Here is a 13148-nt window from a genome sequence, read left to right on the forward strand (position 1 = left end):
AATTTTTATTCATAGTCTATGGCATAATATATTTGTACATAAAGAGGTATTGTAAGACTATAATGTTTTAGATGTTCCTTTTTTGTGATAATGACAGTAAAACCCTTCACTCCTGTATTATTCAGGTTATTCAACTGTCACATACTGTCAGAGCCATAGTACAAGTGTCACCATGATAGTAGTGTCTATCTTATAGTCATGAACAAGCCAGGCCATATCAAACATTAATCAGATGATAGGCCTATCTATGATATATTAAAGTGTATTGCCTATGGTCCTGTGGTGGAAAACATGATCAAGTAGGCCTATGTCGATCTTAGGAATACATTAACCCACAACACGTTATACTGTTGTTCTTTTCTATAATAGTTGTTCATGATTTGGCTTAACCCACAGAAACGTCTTACTGGGAACTGGGTAGCCTATACACTTTCCACAAGCTACCACCAGAGAGCAGCTTTCCTCCATTCAGAAGAGAAATAGAGAACATTACGCACAAATGTGCACACTGACCCACTCAACTGATTTTACAAAAGACATTCTGGATAGACTACACCTGTATAAGGCCTGAATTAAAGGTGCAAACATTTGTGAAAACTTCTATAATTTCCGTTATTTGAATAGGCCAACCCTAGTCTATTCTCAATCAAAGTGCAAGGCAGCAAATATTCTAATAGACTGGCCTTTTTTAGATGTTTGAAGAAAAAAAACATTTTGAAATCATCAAGGTGATTTGGTTAAGCCTGGTTAATTTACTATTTTTCTTTTTGGCCTGTTCTGAGATTGACTGAGGCTACTCTCATCCAGCAAAAAAAAAAAAAAAAAAAGTTTATGACAGTCATTAGCCTACTTTTTACCTAGTGAAAACAACATTTTAAAAACCCATGCCAGAGCAGTAATATTCCGTCATACACTGATCATTTGATGTTGCCTGGCCTACATTCACTGTGGATGCTAAGGTAAGGTCACTTATTGTCAGAGAGCCCTTTTTGCCACGGACTTTGAACAGTCAGGTTGAAGCGGGTTTTCCCGCCCCAGCGCTATATAAGTAGCATGCAGGACCTCTCCAGGTAGCCAGGTAGCTCAGGTGAAATCCCCTTTTCATTAGGACTGCTGCAAAAGACTACTCCTCCACTTCAGGTGCGTATTACTACCCTTGATACTCCACATTAGAAACAAGACAAATTCAAGTAATATAGCAACAAAACAAAATCACAACAAACAAAGATATGCTAGGAATTGTTACCTATAGCTGTATGCGCTTATAGCCTCAATGCTTATTATTTCTGTTGACACTCAGCTTCACACACAGTTTGGTGCCAATGACTGTTCTCAAGGGTGCTATTTTTTGCAGTTTTTACCTGCTTTCTTTTTTTTTTGTCAAATGTTGCCCAGATAACGATGATAATAACTAGAATTGTTATTATTAGAATAATTGGTATTCATTGTATTAGTTAGCCTAGTAATATGCCTATTTTGCCACTATTGTTGCCTATTGTTGTTTGCGATAACTCAATTTGATCCTTGGAAAAGAGAACTTAGAGAGCTTTACTGATTACACTTTTCTTATGGTTTTCTTGAGTATAGTAGGTCCCTAGCCGACAGTCATATTTGTATGTCTCTGTGGACTTTATCAATGTGGACGTGAAAAGCAACATCACGATGAGTTATTCCCATGGAATAATTTACCATAATTGAAAGGAATAATTCTCATATTTTGTAACATCTTGTGACAGGCACAAGATTGCTTGGCTATGCATTGGAGGATGAACAAATAAACATTTCAGGAACTCTTTAATAGAGGTGTCAATATAAAAGGACTGTGTTTTTGTTTCCTCTGAGAATAATAATAATTTTTTAATAATAATTGATTCATTCTAGTTAAAACTGTTTAGCCTTATTCCGATTTACTTTGATGGCTTGCTACAGTACATGTTCTTCAGGTTTTACCTTAAAGTAAAGTACATCATATTTGCCGTAGGGCAATGGCTCCACGTCCAGAAGTCAGAGATACCTCTTCTCCCACTCTTGGTATGTACAGTTGGCTACTCCTTACTATATATGACATCCATACCTCACCACCAGGCAGCACCACACACAGAGGCAACATCATCTCACAATTCTCCTAATCCCACAGATGATGCAGATACGGCACCCAAAGACTCAGTCGTCCTGCCAGCATATTCTACAGAGGACAAGTATGAGGATGACCCCTGGAACCTCCCTGAACTGCAGAACAATGGACTCAAGTGGTCAGGTGAGATAGATTATGGTTGTTTCTCAAATGGCACCCTATTCCTTACAAAGTGCACTTCTTTCCCCTTCCACTGAGGTGAACATTTAGGCGTTTTAAGTGAGAACCTGTGTGACTACACCAACCAAAATCTGGTTCCTCATCCAGTCTCATCTCTCTCTTTGGAAACAGAGTTGGATACCAAAGGGAAGGTTATGCGGGTTCTGACTGCGATTGTCAAGTTCATTCTGCTGGTTGGATTTCTCTACATGTTCGTTTGCTCTCTAGACGTCCTGAGCTCTGCTTTCCAGCTAGTTGGAGGTAACATTAAACCCTGCCCTCTCTCTCTCTGTCAGAGTTGACAAAATGAATATTATGGTTTCATATCTTACTGAATCTTTGTTGATGCACGTAATCCAATCCAATCATATGATATAATATAGAGTCCAAATCAAAGTATAAAAATGTATGTTTGTTGTCAACCAGGTCCTGATAAGGACCTACTGTATCTGTCACTTCTTAGGTTTTAACTCTACTAATTTAATGATAGTCTAATCCTCTCATGTTGATGACGTTACATAATATTATTCACAATTACAATTGTCCTGTCATTCCATAAAAAAATATCTAAATATGAGATGTTTATGGATATGAAAGCGTTTATGGAACGTTTTCATGATGAATTTGGCCTTACCTTTACGCTGTGTCTGCATAGGTAAGGCAGCTGGGGACATCTTCCAGGACAATGCGGTGCTGTCCAACCCTGTGGCTGGCCTGGTGATTGGAGTGCTGGTCACAGTGTTAGTCCAGAGTTCCAGCACGTCCTCCTCTATTGTGGTCAGCATGGTGTCTTCTGGATGTAAGTATACACACACACACACACACACACACACACACACACACACACACACACACACACACACACACACACACACACACACACACACACACACACACACACACACACACACACACACACACACACACACACACACACACACACACACTCTCTGTGTCTTTATCATAGTGCTGGAGGTCCAGTCTGCAGTGCCAGTCATTATGGGAGCCAACATTGGAACCTCAGTCACCAACACCATTGTGGCCATGATGCAGGCAGGGGACAGAAATGAGTTCCGCAGGTACATCTAACTGAATTACTTTCTAAAGATTCATAACACTACAGTGCTCGAATTCAGGCATTATATTTACTGGTAGTTACTGATAATATATTTAAATGACTTATTTAATTGGATTCTTATTGAGCAGGCGTTTATAAATATATACCTTTTATTGCTGTACGATAAAGAATGTGACCTACACACTTAAACCTGAAAGAAGTAAAGCAATTTTGTGTGGAAGTTAAAAACTTTTTTACGTCAGATACAGACACAAAGCACGTCAGGAGAAGCAAGAAAAAGCACAATTTTCACAGCAGATTGGACACAGGCTGTTTAAATGGCCAAAATGTTGATTTATACATTCACAAATTTTACACATTTTGACTATCACTAATGTCATGATATTTTGGGTAAAGTAATAAAGAAGGTCAATTCACTATGATATCATCAAATTTGTATATGGACATGACTACATTGTTCAAAATATTGCCTTCTTGCTCGATTGATGAATATAGCCATAGCAAAACGGCTGTCAGTCAGCTCAAGACGTTTCTAAACAGCCTCAATTGATAGAAGTATACTTCACAATTTTGGACTGTAAAAAAGCCATTGTAATTTGCTGATTGGTAATGAGCAACATTTCTGGGAAATAAAATATCAAGCTTGGTAAATTGTGAGCTGTGTGTTATTTCTTCCAGGGCGTTTGCTGGTGCCACAGTGCATGACTTCTTCAACTGGCTGTCTGTGGTAATCCTGCTGCCTCTGGAGGCAGCTACTGGTGTCCTGTACAAACTCACCAAGATCGTCATCGACTCCTTCAACATCCAGGGGGGAAACAACGCCCCTGACCTGCTCAACGTCATCACCGACCCTCTCACCGATGCCATCATAGAGGTAGGATCAGCATTTTACCATCGCAATTCATCTGATTAATCCCTATATGAAATGTGAGGTGGATCACATTAGCTTGATTAATTCACCTTATAAAGCAAAATACGCAATATGAGAAGTGAAAGTTATTAGAATGTATTTATATAGCTAGCAAGATACAGTACCTATACAACCCTGAAACATGTCCGAAACATTTATGAAACATCTGCTTAATATTACATTTGAGTTGATGAAGAAGTTTAGTAGGTTTTAAATCATCTTTAACTAGTCTGAAACCTTTATTTTCCTCTAGCTGGACAAAAATGTAATCCGTGACATTGCCACCGGTGACCCAGCAGCCAGAAACAAGAGTTTGATTAAAATCTGGTGCAAAACAGAGAAAATCACGGTAAGATTTTTAGATTAACGATGACCCTGTCACCAGTGTTGGGAAAGGTACTCTGAAAATATAGTTTACCAAGCTGCCAATTACTTCACACTGGGAGAAGTTAAGCTACATTAAAGCTACCCTTAAGAAAAATATAGTTTGCTAAATGTACTTTGAAAATGACTTATTGACAAATTATTATATGTAAATCTCTACAAATTGCAAGACAGATCACTTTGGGGTCATAATAACAGAATGTGTAATTTAGCCTATTGAACACAAAGATATGCTTCATGAGAGAATTAGAGAGGTCTGATGCTGAACAAGAAAGGAAATGATTGCGTACTTCACCCATATTTTCTTTTCTTTTAGCAAAAAAAGTAGTATGTAGTTCCAGTAGCTAGTTACACAGTTACATGGCAATAAAGTAATTAACTACAGAAAACACTACCTAGATTTGAATATAGTTCAACTACCGCCAAGCTACTGCAAAATGTAATTAAATTACTTGTTGAACTACACGTAGTTCACTACTCCCCAACACTGCCTGTCACACCAGCTACACAGGAGGTTGGTGGCACCTTAATTGGGGAGGACGGGCTCGTGGTAATGGCTGGAGTGGAATGGTATCAAATACATGCCATTCCATTAGCTCGGTTCCAGCCATTATTATGAGTCGTCCTCCCCTCTGCAGCCTCCAATGACCAGCAATTACTAATCAGATAGTCAAGCAATGAGCTATTTTTATAAGTTTGATGTTTGATTGATGATTTACGAGTTTTCCGACAGTAAAAACAAGATAACGTTGTGAGAGTGCTATCTCTTAAGCTCTCTTCTCAGGGTTAATGTTTGATAGATCTTGTAGTTTGGCCAGAGTGATTCTACTTATAAGTTCCAGTGCCTTACTGATACTATATCATGTCATCATGAAGGTGGTATTTTCTTAATAAAATGATGCTTCTTTACTAGTCATAACGTCATTAAGGTCATTGTTTCCATAGGTTTTGATTACTTAGTGATAGCCAAAGTTACTGTGCCTTTTATCTGTATTGGCCTGTGTTTTATCAGTGAGGAAGAGGCGAAGCGAGAGGGTTTACTCGGTCCAAAATCTGTCCATGAAAATAAGGAATTTTTGTATGGAGATAAATGAGAGAGGGTTGAAAAAAATCATTGCTAATTTGCTACGTGAGGCTTATTTGATCAAATACACGTTTCGTAATGGTTAGGTTGTTACGAATACACTGATATAAGTGGACACCTGCACCATTTCAGCAACCTTGAAAAAACCAACTTTATACCGGAGTTGTGCCTGTTGTTCACATGCGTATCTGCCCTCTCATAGGCTAGAATGGTCTCTCACAAGATCGCGCCTCCTCCTGCCTGCCTCCCTCTTTGAGGAGATGTATTTTCATTGTTAGAGCGGTCACTGGACTATCTGGTAAATATAATAGATCATCTTTGTTTTTATTCTCTTCTGTTTTAGACTCTTGTGAATATAACAGTTCCCTCAGCTGCCAATTGCACGACCGGTGCCCTCTGTTGGGTGGAAGGCAACAAGACATTGACCCAGATAAATGTCACTGAAACAATCAATCTAGAGAGATGTAAGTACAGCACAATCACTGAACAGCCCTTGACCCTACAAAGGTCTTTACAGAGCAATTTGAATTGCCAGATACGCTAAACCAAAATTCTGTGAAACCTGAGAACCCCCCCTCCCCCCCCACTGCCAGACAAGGCCACATGATACAAGGACAATGACTTCCATTCAGTCTATAAAGTGACTCGGCACATATCCTCATTTCACCCCCTCTGCCTGCTCAAATACCCTCCCCCACCCTCTCCACCTGCTCAAAAGGCCCATTCATCCTGACCAGCTGAAGCACCTGAGTGGCCCAAGGCCAAATGACGGGCCAGTGCTCCCAAGTCTGACACAGCCAATCAAAATGAATACCTGTACGCTTGGATCTGAAATCAAATCCTGTTGTAATGTAACCCCCTACATTGGGTCACCACACGTCAGAGCTAAGTGTAGAAGCTATGGGGGAAAAAAAACAATGTCGACTAATCAAATCAAATCAAACTTTATTTTTCACATGCGCCGAAAACAACTGTAGTCTTTACCGTGAAATGCTTACTTACAAGCCCTTAACCAACAGTGCAGTTCAAGAAGAAGAAATATTTACCAAGTAGACTAAAATAAAAAATAATAATAAAAAGTAACAATATAAGTATAACAATAACGAGGCTATATACAGTGGACACCGGTAATGAGTCAGTGTGCGGGGTTACAGGCTAGTTGAGGTAATCTGTACATGTAGGTGGAGGCGAAGTGACTATGCATAGGTAACAACCAAACAGTGAGTAGCAGCAGTGTACAAAAAGGAGGGGCGGGGGTGTCAATGTAAATTGTCCAGTGGCGATTTTATGAATTGTTCAGCAGTCTTATGGCTTGGGCGTAGAAGCTGTTGAGGAGCCTTTTGGTCCTAGACATGGCGCTCTGGTACCACTGCCGTGAGGTAGCAGAGAAAAAGTCTATAACTTGGGTGACTGGAGTCTCTGACAATTTTATGGGCTTTCCTCTGACACTGCCTATTATATAGGTTCTGGATGACAGGAACCTTGGCCCCCATGATGTATTGGGCTGTTTGCACTACCTTCTGTAGATGCAGAGCAGTTGCCATACCAGGCGGTGATGCAATCGGTCAGGATGCTCTCGATGGTGCAGCTGTAGAACCTTTTGAGGATCTGGGGACCCATGCCAAATCTTTTCATTCTCCTGAGGGGGAAAAGTTTTTGTCGTGCCCTCTTCAAGAATGTCTTGGTATGTTTGGACCATGATAGTTTGTTGGTGATGTGGAAACAAAGGAACTTGAAACTCTCGACCCGCTCCACTACAGCCCTGTCGATGTTAATGGGGGCCTGTTCGGCCCACCTTTTCCTGTAGTCCATGATCAGCTCCTTAGTCTTGCTCACATTGAGGGAGAGGTTGTTGTCCATGACACCACACTTCCAGTTCTCTGTCCTCCTCCCTATAGGCTGTCTCATCGTTGTCGGTGATCAGGCCTACCATTGTTGTGTCGTCAACAAACTTAATGATGGTGTTGGAGTTGTGTTTGGCCACGCAGTCGTGGGTGAACAGGGAGTACAGGAGGGGACTAAGTGCACACCCCTGAGGGGCCCCAGTGTTAAGGATCAGCGTGGCAGATGTGTTGTTGTTTACTCTTAGCACCTGGGGGCGGCCCATCAGGAAGTCCAGGATCCAGTTGCAGAGGGAGGTGTTTAGTCCCAGAGTCCTTAGCTTAGTGATGAGCTTCGAGGGCACTATGGTGTTGAACGCTGAGCTGTAGTCAATGAACAGCATTCTCACATAGGTGTTCCTTTTGTCCAGGTGAGAAAGGGCAGTGTGGAGTGTGATTACCATTCTTTCTATCTATTCCATAAAATCTGTGGAAGTCATGTCAGGACTGAAAAATTACCTTCTCACTAATCGTATTACCTTCTCTCTAAGATCACTACATTTATTACCTTCTTTCTAATCTCACAAAAGTTTAATTACCTTCTCTCTAATCTTTCATTGTTATCGCCCTTTTGTCCCATTTAAATCTTCAATAATATTTGGCATCTTCCCATGCAGGCAACCATATCTTTGTTTATGTTAACCTGCCTGACCTGGCTGTGGGCATCATTCTGCTGGCCCTGTCCCTTCTCATCCTCTGTACCTGCCTCATCCTCATTGTCAAGCTGCTCAACTCCATGCTTAAGGGACAGGTGGCTGTGGTCATCAAGAAGGTGCTCAACACAGGTGAGCAGACATTTCAATCTACTCAGTCTTCTCAATCTACTCAGAATGCTGGTAGAACATACATCCTGTTTGATAGTCAGCAGTGGTACATCTTGATGTTTGATGAGCAACAATGGTAAAGCCACGCTGCAGCTTGAAGGTCACCTCAGGTGCTCTGGACCAAGATCAGGTACAACTATGCTGTGATCCATACAGTCACTTTGATGTTGATGTTGAAAGTAATCCTAACGTTCACTGTGGTCGCCAAGCAAATGCTTAACCTGCTGTGTCTTGTCTGTTCAGACTTCCCTTTCCCCTTTGGCTGGGTCACTGGTTACATTGCCATCATGGTCGGAGCAGGAATGACCTTCATTGTCCAGAGCAGCTCTGTCTTCACCTCTGCAATCACTCCCCTTGTTGGTGAGTAGTTTTTTAGCTTCTATCTATCCACTTACCTTTAGCTGTCTCCAATTGCATCCAAACCTACTGACTAATGTAGAGAGCATATACTCAAGTATGATTTCAGTATAATGTAATCGTTCTCTCAATTACCCAACAGGTATTGGTGTTATTAGCCTTGAGAGAGCTTATCCCCTGACATTGGGCTCAAATATCGGCACAACTACCACTGCTATTCTTGCTGCTATGGCTGCTCCTGGAGAAACACTGGCCAACTCTCTGCAGGTTTGTTGTAGTAATCATTCATTTTCATGGCAGTTTCATATTGCTCTCTGTCCACTCTCTCCGTATGCATCAGTGCTATTGAAGTCTTACTCACCCTGTTTGCATCTCCTCCTCTCCAGATTGCACTGTGCCATTTCTTCTTCAACATAGCGGGGATTCTGCTGTGGTACCCCATCCCCTTCACTCGGATCCCCATCCGCTTGGCCAGAGCCCTGGGGAACCACACAGCCAAGTACCGTTGGTTCGCAGCGCTCTACCTCTTACTCTGCTTCTTCCTCATGCCCCTGACCATCCTGGGGCTCTCCCTGGCCGGCTGGCAAACCCTGGTTGGGGTGGCCGTACCCATCGTTGTCCTCGCCATCTTCATCATCGTTGTTAACCTGATGCAGGCACGTTGTCCTCAGTACCTGCCCAGCGGGCTGCGTGACTGGGACTTCCTGCCCCGCCCCCTGCACTCCATGGCCCCCTGGGACCATGTGGTGACATCAGGCATGGCCTTCTGCGGCGCTCACTGCTGCTGCTGCTGCAAGGGCTGCCAGAGTTCTGAGGATGAAGAGAAGGGTTTGCAGGAGAGGAAGAAGAGTCTGGAGATATATGATAACCCAGTCCTAACCAGAGACGATGAGCCGCAAGAGACCTCCAAGGAAACTATGAAAGCTACACAGCTCTAACACAGTTAACATATTTATCTATAAGACACATATAACCTATTTGTAACATGTTTGTAATTCTCCAAGTTTGCTTTGGCTTTATGGAGTTAACCAGTCTCTGTTTCGGTGATATTGTATCATGTGGTGTAAGCCTGAACAGGGAAACTGCACATCTTGTAGGAAAACATCACCAAAAAGTGAGTGTCCACTGTATATACACTGAGTATACTAAACAACAGGAACACCTTCCTAATATTGAGTTGCACCCCCTACCCCCATGCTCTTCATGACATAGACTGACCAGGTGAATCCAGGTGAAAGTTATGATCTCTTATTAATGTCACTTGTTAAGTCCACTAGAATCAGTGTAGATGAAGGGGAGGTCGACAGGTTAAAGAAGGATTTTGAAGCCTTGAGACAATTGAGACATGGATTGTGTATGTGTGTCATTCAGAGGGTGAATGGGAAAGACAAAATATTCAAATGCCTTTGAACGGGGTATGCTAGTAGGTGCCAGGCACAACGGTTTGTGTCAAGAACTGCAACGCTACTGTGTTTGTCACACTCAACAGTTTGCCGTGGGTATCAAGAATGGTCCACCACCCAAAGAACACCCAGCAAACTTGGCACAACTGTGGGAAGCATTGGAGTCAACATGGGCCAGCATCCCTATGGAACGCTTTCGACATCTTGTAGAGTCCATGCCCCGACAAATTGAGGTTGTTCCGAGGGCAAAAGGGGTGGGTGCAACTCAATACCTAGTCATTACGTTTAGCAGCTGGTCTTATCCAGAGCAACTTACAAGAGCAATTACGGTTAGGTACCTTACTCAAGGGCACATCAACAGATGTTTCTATAGTTGGCTCGGGGATTCAAACCAGAGAACTTTCGGTGTCTGGCCCAATGTTTTTAACCACTAGGTTACCTGCCTCCCTGGGATTGATAACGCATAAATGTAAGCTAAAGGGTACAGTAGATTGCTCACCCCTGGAGGGTTGTGCTCTAATGCTGTAGCTAGTTTATGGGAGGTTGTATAAATATATACAGTACCAGTCAAACGTTTGGACACACCTACTCAATCAAAGGTTTTTCTTTATTTTTACTATTTTCCACATTGTACAATGATAATGAAGACATCAAAACTATTAAATAACAAATATGGATTCACATAGTAACCAAAAAAGCGTTAAACAAATCAAAATATACTTTATATTTGAGATTCTTCAAAGTAGCCACCCTTTACCTTGATGACAGCTTTGCACACTTCTCTCAACCAGCTTCATGAGGTAGTCACCTGGAATGAATTTCAATTAACAGGTGTACCTTGTTAAAAGTTATTTTGTGGAATTTATTTCCTTCTTAATGTGTTTGAGCCAATCGGTTGTGTTGTGACAAGGTGGGGTGGTGTACAGAAGATGGCCCTAATACTTTAAGACATGATTACTTTGAGACATGAAGGTCAATCAATAAGGAACATTTCAAGAACTTTTAACATTTCTTCAAGTGCGTTTGCAAAAACCATCAAGCACTGTGATGAAACTGGCTCTCGTGAGGACCGCCACAGGAAAGGAAGATCCAGAGTTACCTCTGCTGCAGAGGATAAGTTCATTAGAGTTACCAGCCTCGGAAATTGCAGCCCAAATAAATGCTCCATGGAGTTCAAGCAACAGACACATCTCAACATCAATTGTTCAGAGGAGACTGCATGAATCAGGGCTTCATGGTCTAATTGCTGCAAAGAAACCACTACTAAAGGACACCAATAAGAAGAAGAGACTTTCTTGGGCCAAAAAACACAAGCAATGGACTTAGACCAGTGGAAATCTGTCCTTTGGTCTGATGAGTCCAAATGTGAGATTTTTGGTTCTTTGTGAGACGCAGAGTAAGTGAACAGATGATCTCTGTTCACTTACTTTGATGTGAGGTTGCCACCGTGAAGCATGAGGGAAGAGGTGTGATGGTGTGGGGGTGCTTTGCTGGTGACACTGTCAGTGATTTATTTAGAATTCAAGGCACACTTAACCAGCATGGCTACCACAGCATTCGGCAGCAATACGCCATCCCATCAGGTTTGCGCTTAATGGGACTATCATTTGTTTTTCAACAGGACAATGACCCAACACACCTCCAGGCTGTGTAAGGGCTATTTGACCAAGAAGGAGAGTAACAGAGTGCTGCATCAGATGACCTGTCCTCCACAATCACCTGACATCAGCCCAATTGAGATGATTTGGGATGAGTTGGACCACAAAGTGAAAGAAAAGCAGCCAACAAGTGCTCAGCATATGTGGGAACTCCTTCAAGCCTGTTGGAAAAGTATTCCAGGTGAAGCTGGTTGAGAGAATGCCAAGAGTGTGCAAAGCTGTCATCAAGGCAAAGGGTGGCTACTTTGAAGAAGGCTACTTTTAAGACTTTTTTAGTTACTACATGATTCCATATGTGTTATTTCATAGTTTGGTGTTTTCATTATTATTCTACAATGTAGAAAATAGTCATAATAAAGAAAAACCACTGAATGATTAGGTGTGTCCAAACATTTGACTGGTACTGTACTACTGATAGTAATATGTGAAATGTATCTGATGTGCTTTTGGACAGTAGCCACCTGGGCAGGACTTTGCCCTGCATCCTTTGACCCATAGATATTTCACCTGGGAGACCAGTCCTGATTATGGTGCTCAAGGCAAGGTGCACTTCATGAGTAACTCATGGTGATAGCACTTTATAGTTAACTACTAAATCAATTGGTACAAATGGCAGCAGATTACAAAACCAAATACAAGGTTATCATTGTTATGTTTTCTCAAATATGCCATTTGCACGTTACCAATTCAATCTATAATTTCAGACTGTATGTGTTTATCGCTAAAAACAGGTCAGGTGGGCTTTTGCCTTCTAGTTTGGGGTAGATATTGATGCATAATAATCCATACTGGTCTCATAGACCAAAAAATGTATACATACCATACGAAACATAACATATCATATTTAATGGAGTGTCTCGGATTTACTTACAGAATAATATGAAATGCTCTGAGACCACATTGCAGAATTGGAAATGTGTTATAATGGGTAGCTGATACTGTATCTAATGAGTTGATAACAGAGACTTGGGGCTTTATTCAATCGCTTAAGCGTTACAAATTGTGTGATAGAAATGTAAAGGTAATTTCCCATTGAGGATATATCCAGCGTATACCGTGAATGCAGTCTCCGCGAATGTGGGAACATTGCCTTTAAATTTCAATCACGCTGTACACTGATAGGGACTGAATAGAGCTCTTTGACACTTTTATTTCTGAGAGTTCTGGCACTGGTGATAACATTGGATAAAGAGTTAAATACTCAGCTGTTTCAAATAATAGCAATAATCTTGAAATAATTTGGCTATCACATTTAATTGAACTCTCTTTTTTTTTAA

At 41.5% G+C, this 13148-nt stretch overlaps 1 protein-coding gene across 1 annotated transcript; it reads left to right on the forward strand.

The window, feature by feature from the left end:
- The first annotated feature begins 987 nt into the window (after nt 1-987).
- On the forward strand, nt 988-10120 carry LOC106584216 (sodium-dependent phosphate transport protein 2B). Its single transcript, XM_014169253.2, has 13 exons — nt 988-1140; nt 1982-2031; nt 2138-2257; nt 2426-2554; nt 2949-3092; nt 3261-3372; nt 4050-4245; nt 4535-4630; nt 6093-6213; nt 8247-8414; nt 8697-8813; nt 8953-9077; nt 9197-10120. Exons 2-13 carry the CDS (start codon nt 1986-1988, stop codon nt 9746-9748), a joined length of 1926 nt encoding a protein of 641 aa, XP_014024728.1. The 5' UTR covers nt 988-1140; nt 1982-1985; the 3' UTR covers nt 9749-10120.
- Nucleotides 10121-13148: the final 3028 nt, after the last annotated feature.

Source organism: Salmo salar, chromosome ssa23, assembly GCF_905237065.1.
Source record: "Salmo salar chromosome ssa23, Ssal_v3.1, whole genome shotgun sequence".
Classification (NCBI taxonomy): Eukaryota; Metazoa; Chordata; class Actinopteri; order Salmoniformes; family Salmonidae; genus Salmo; species Salmo salar.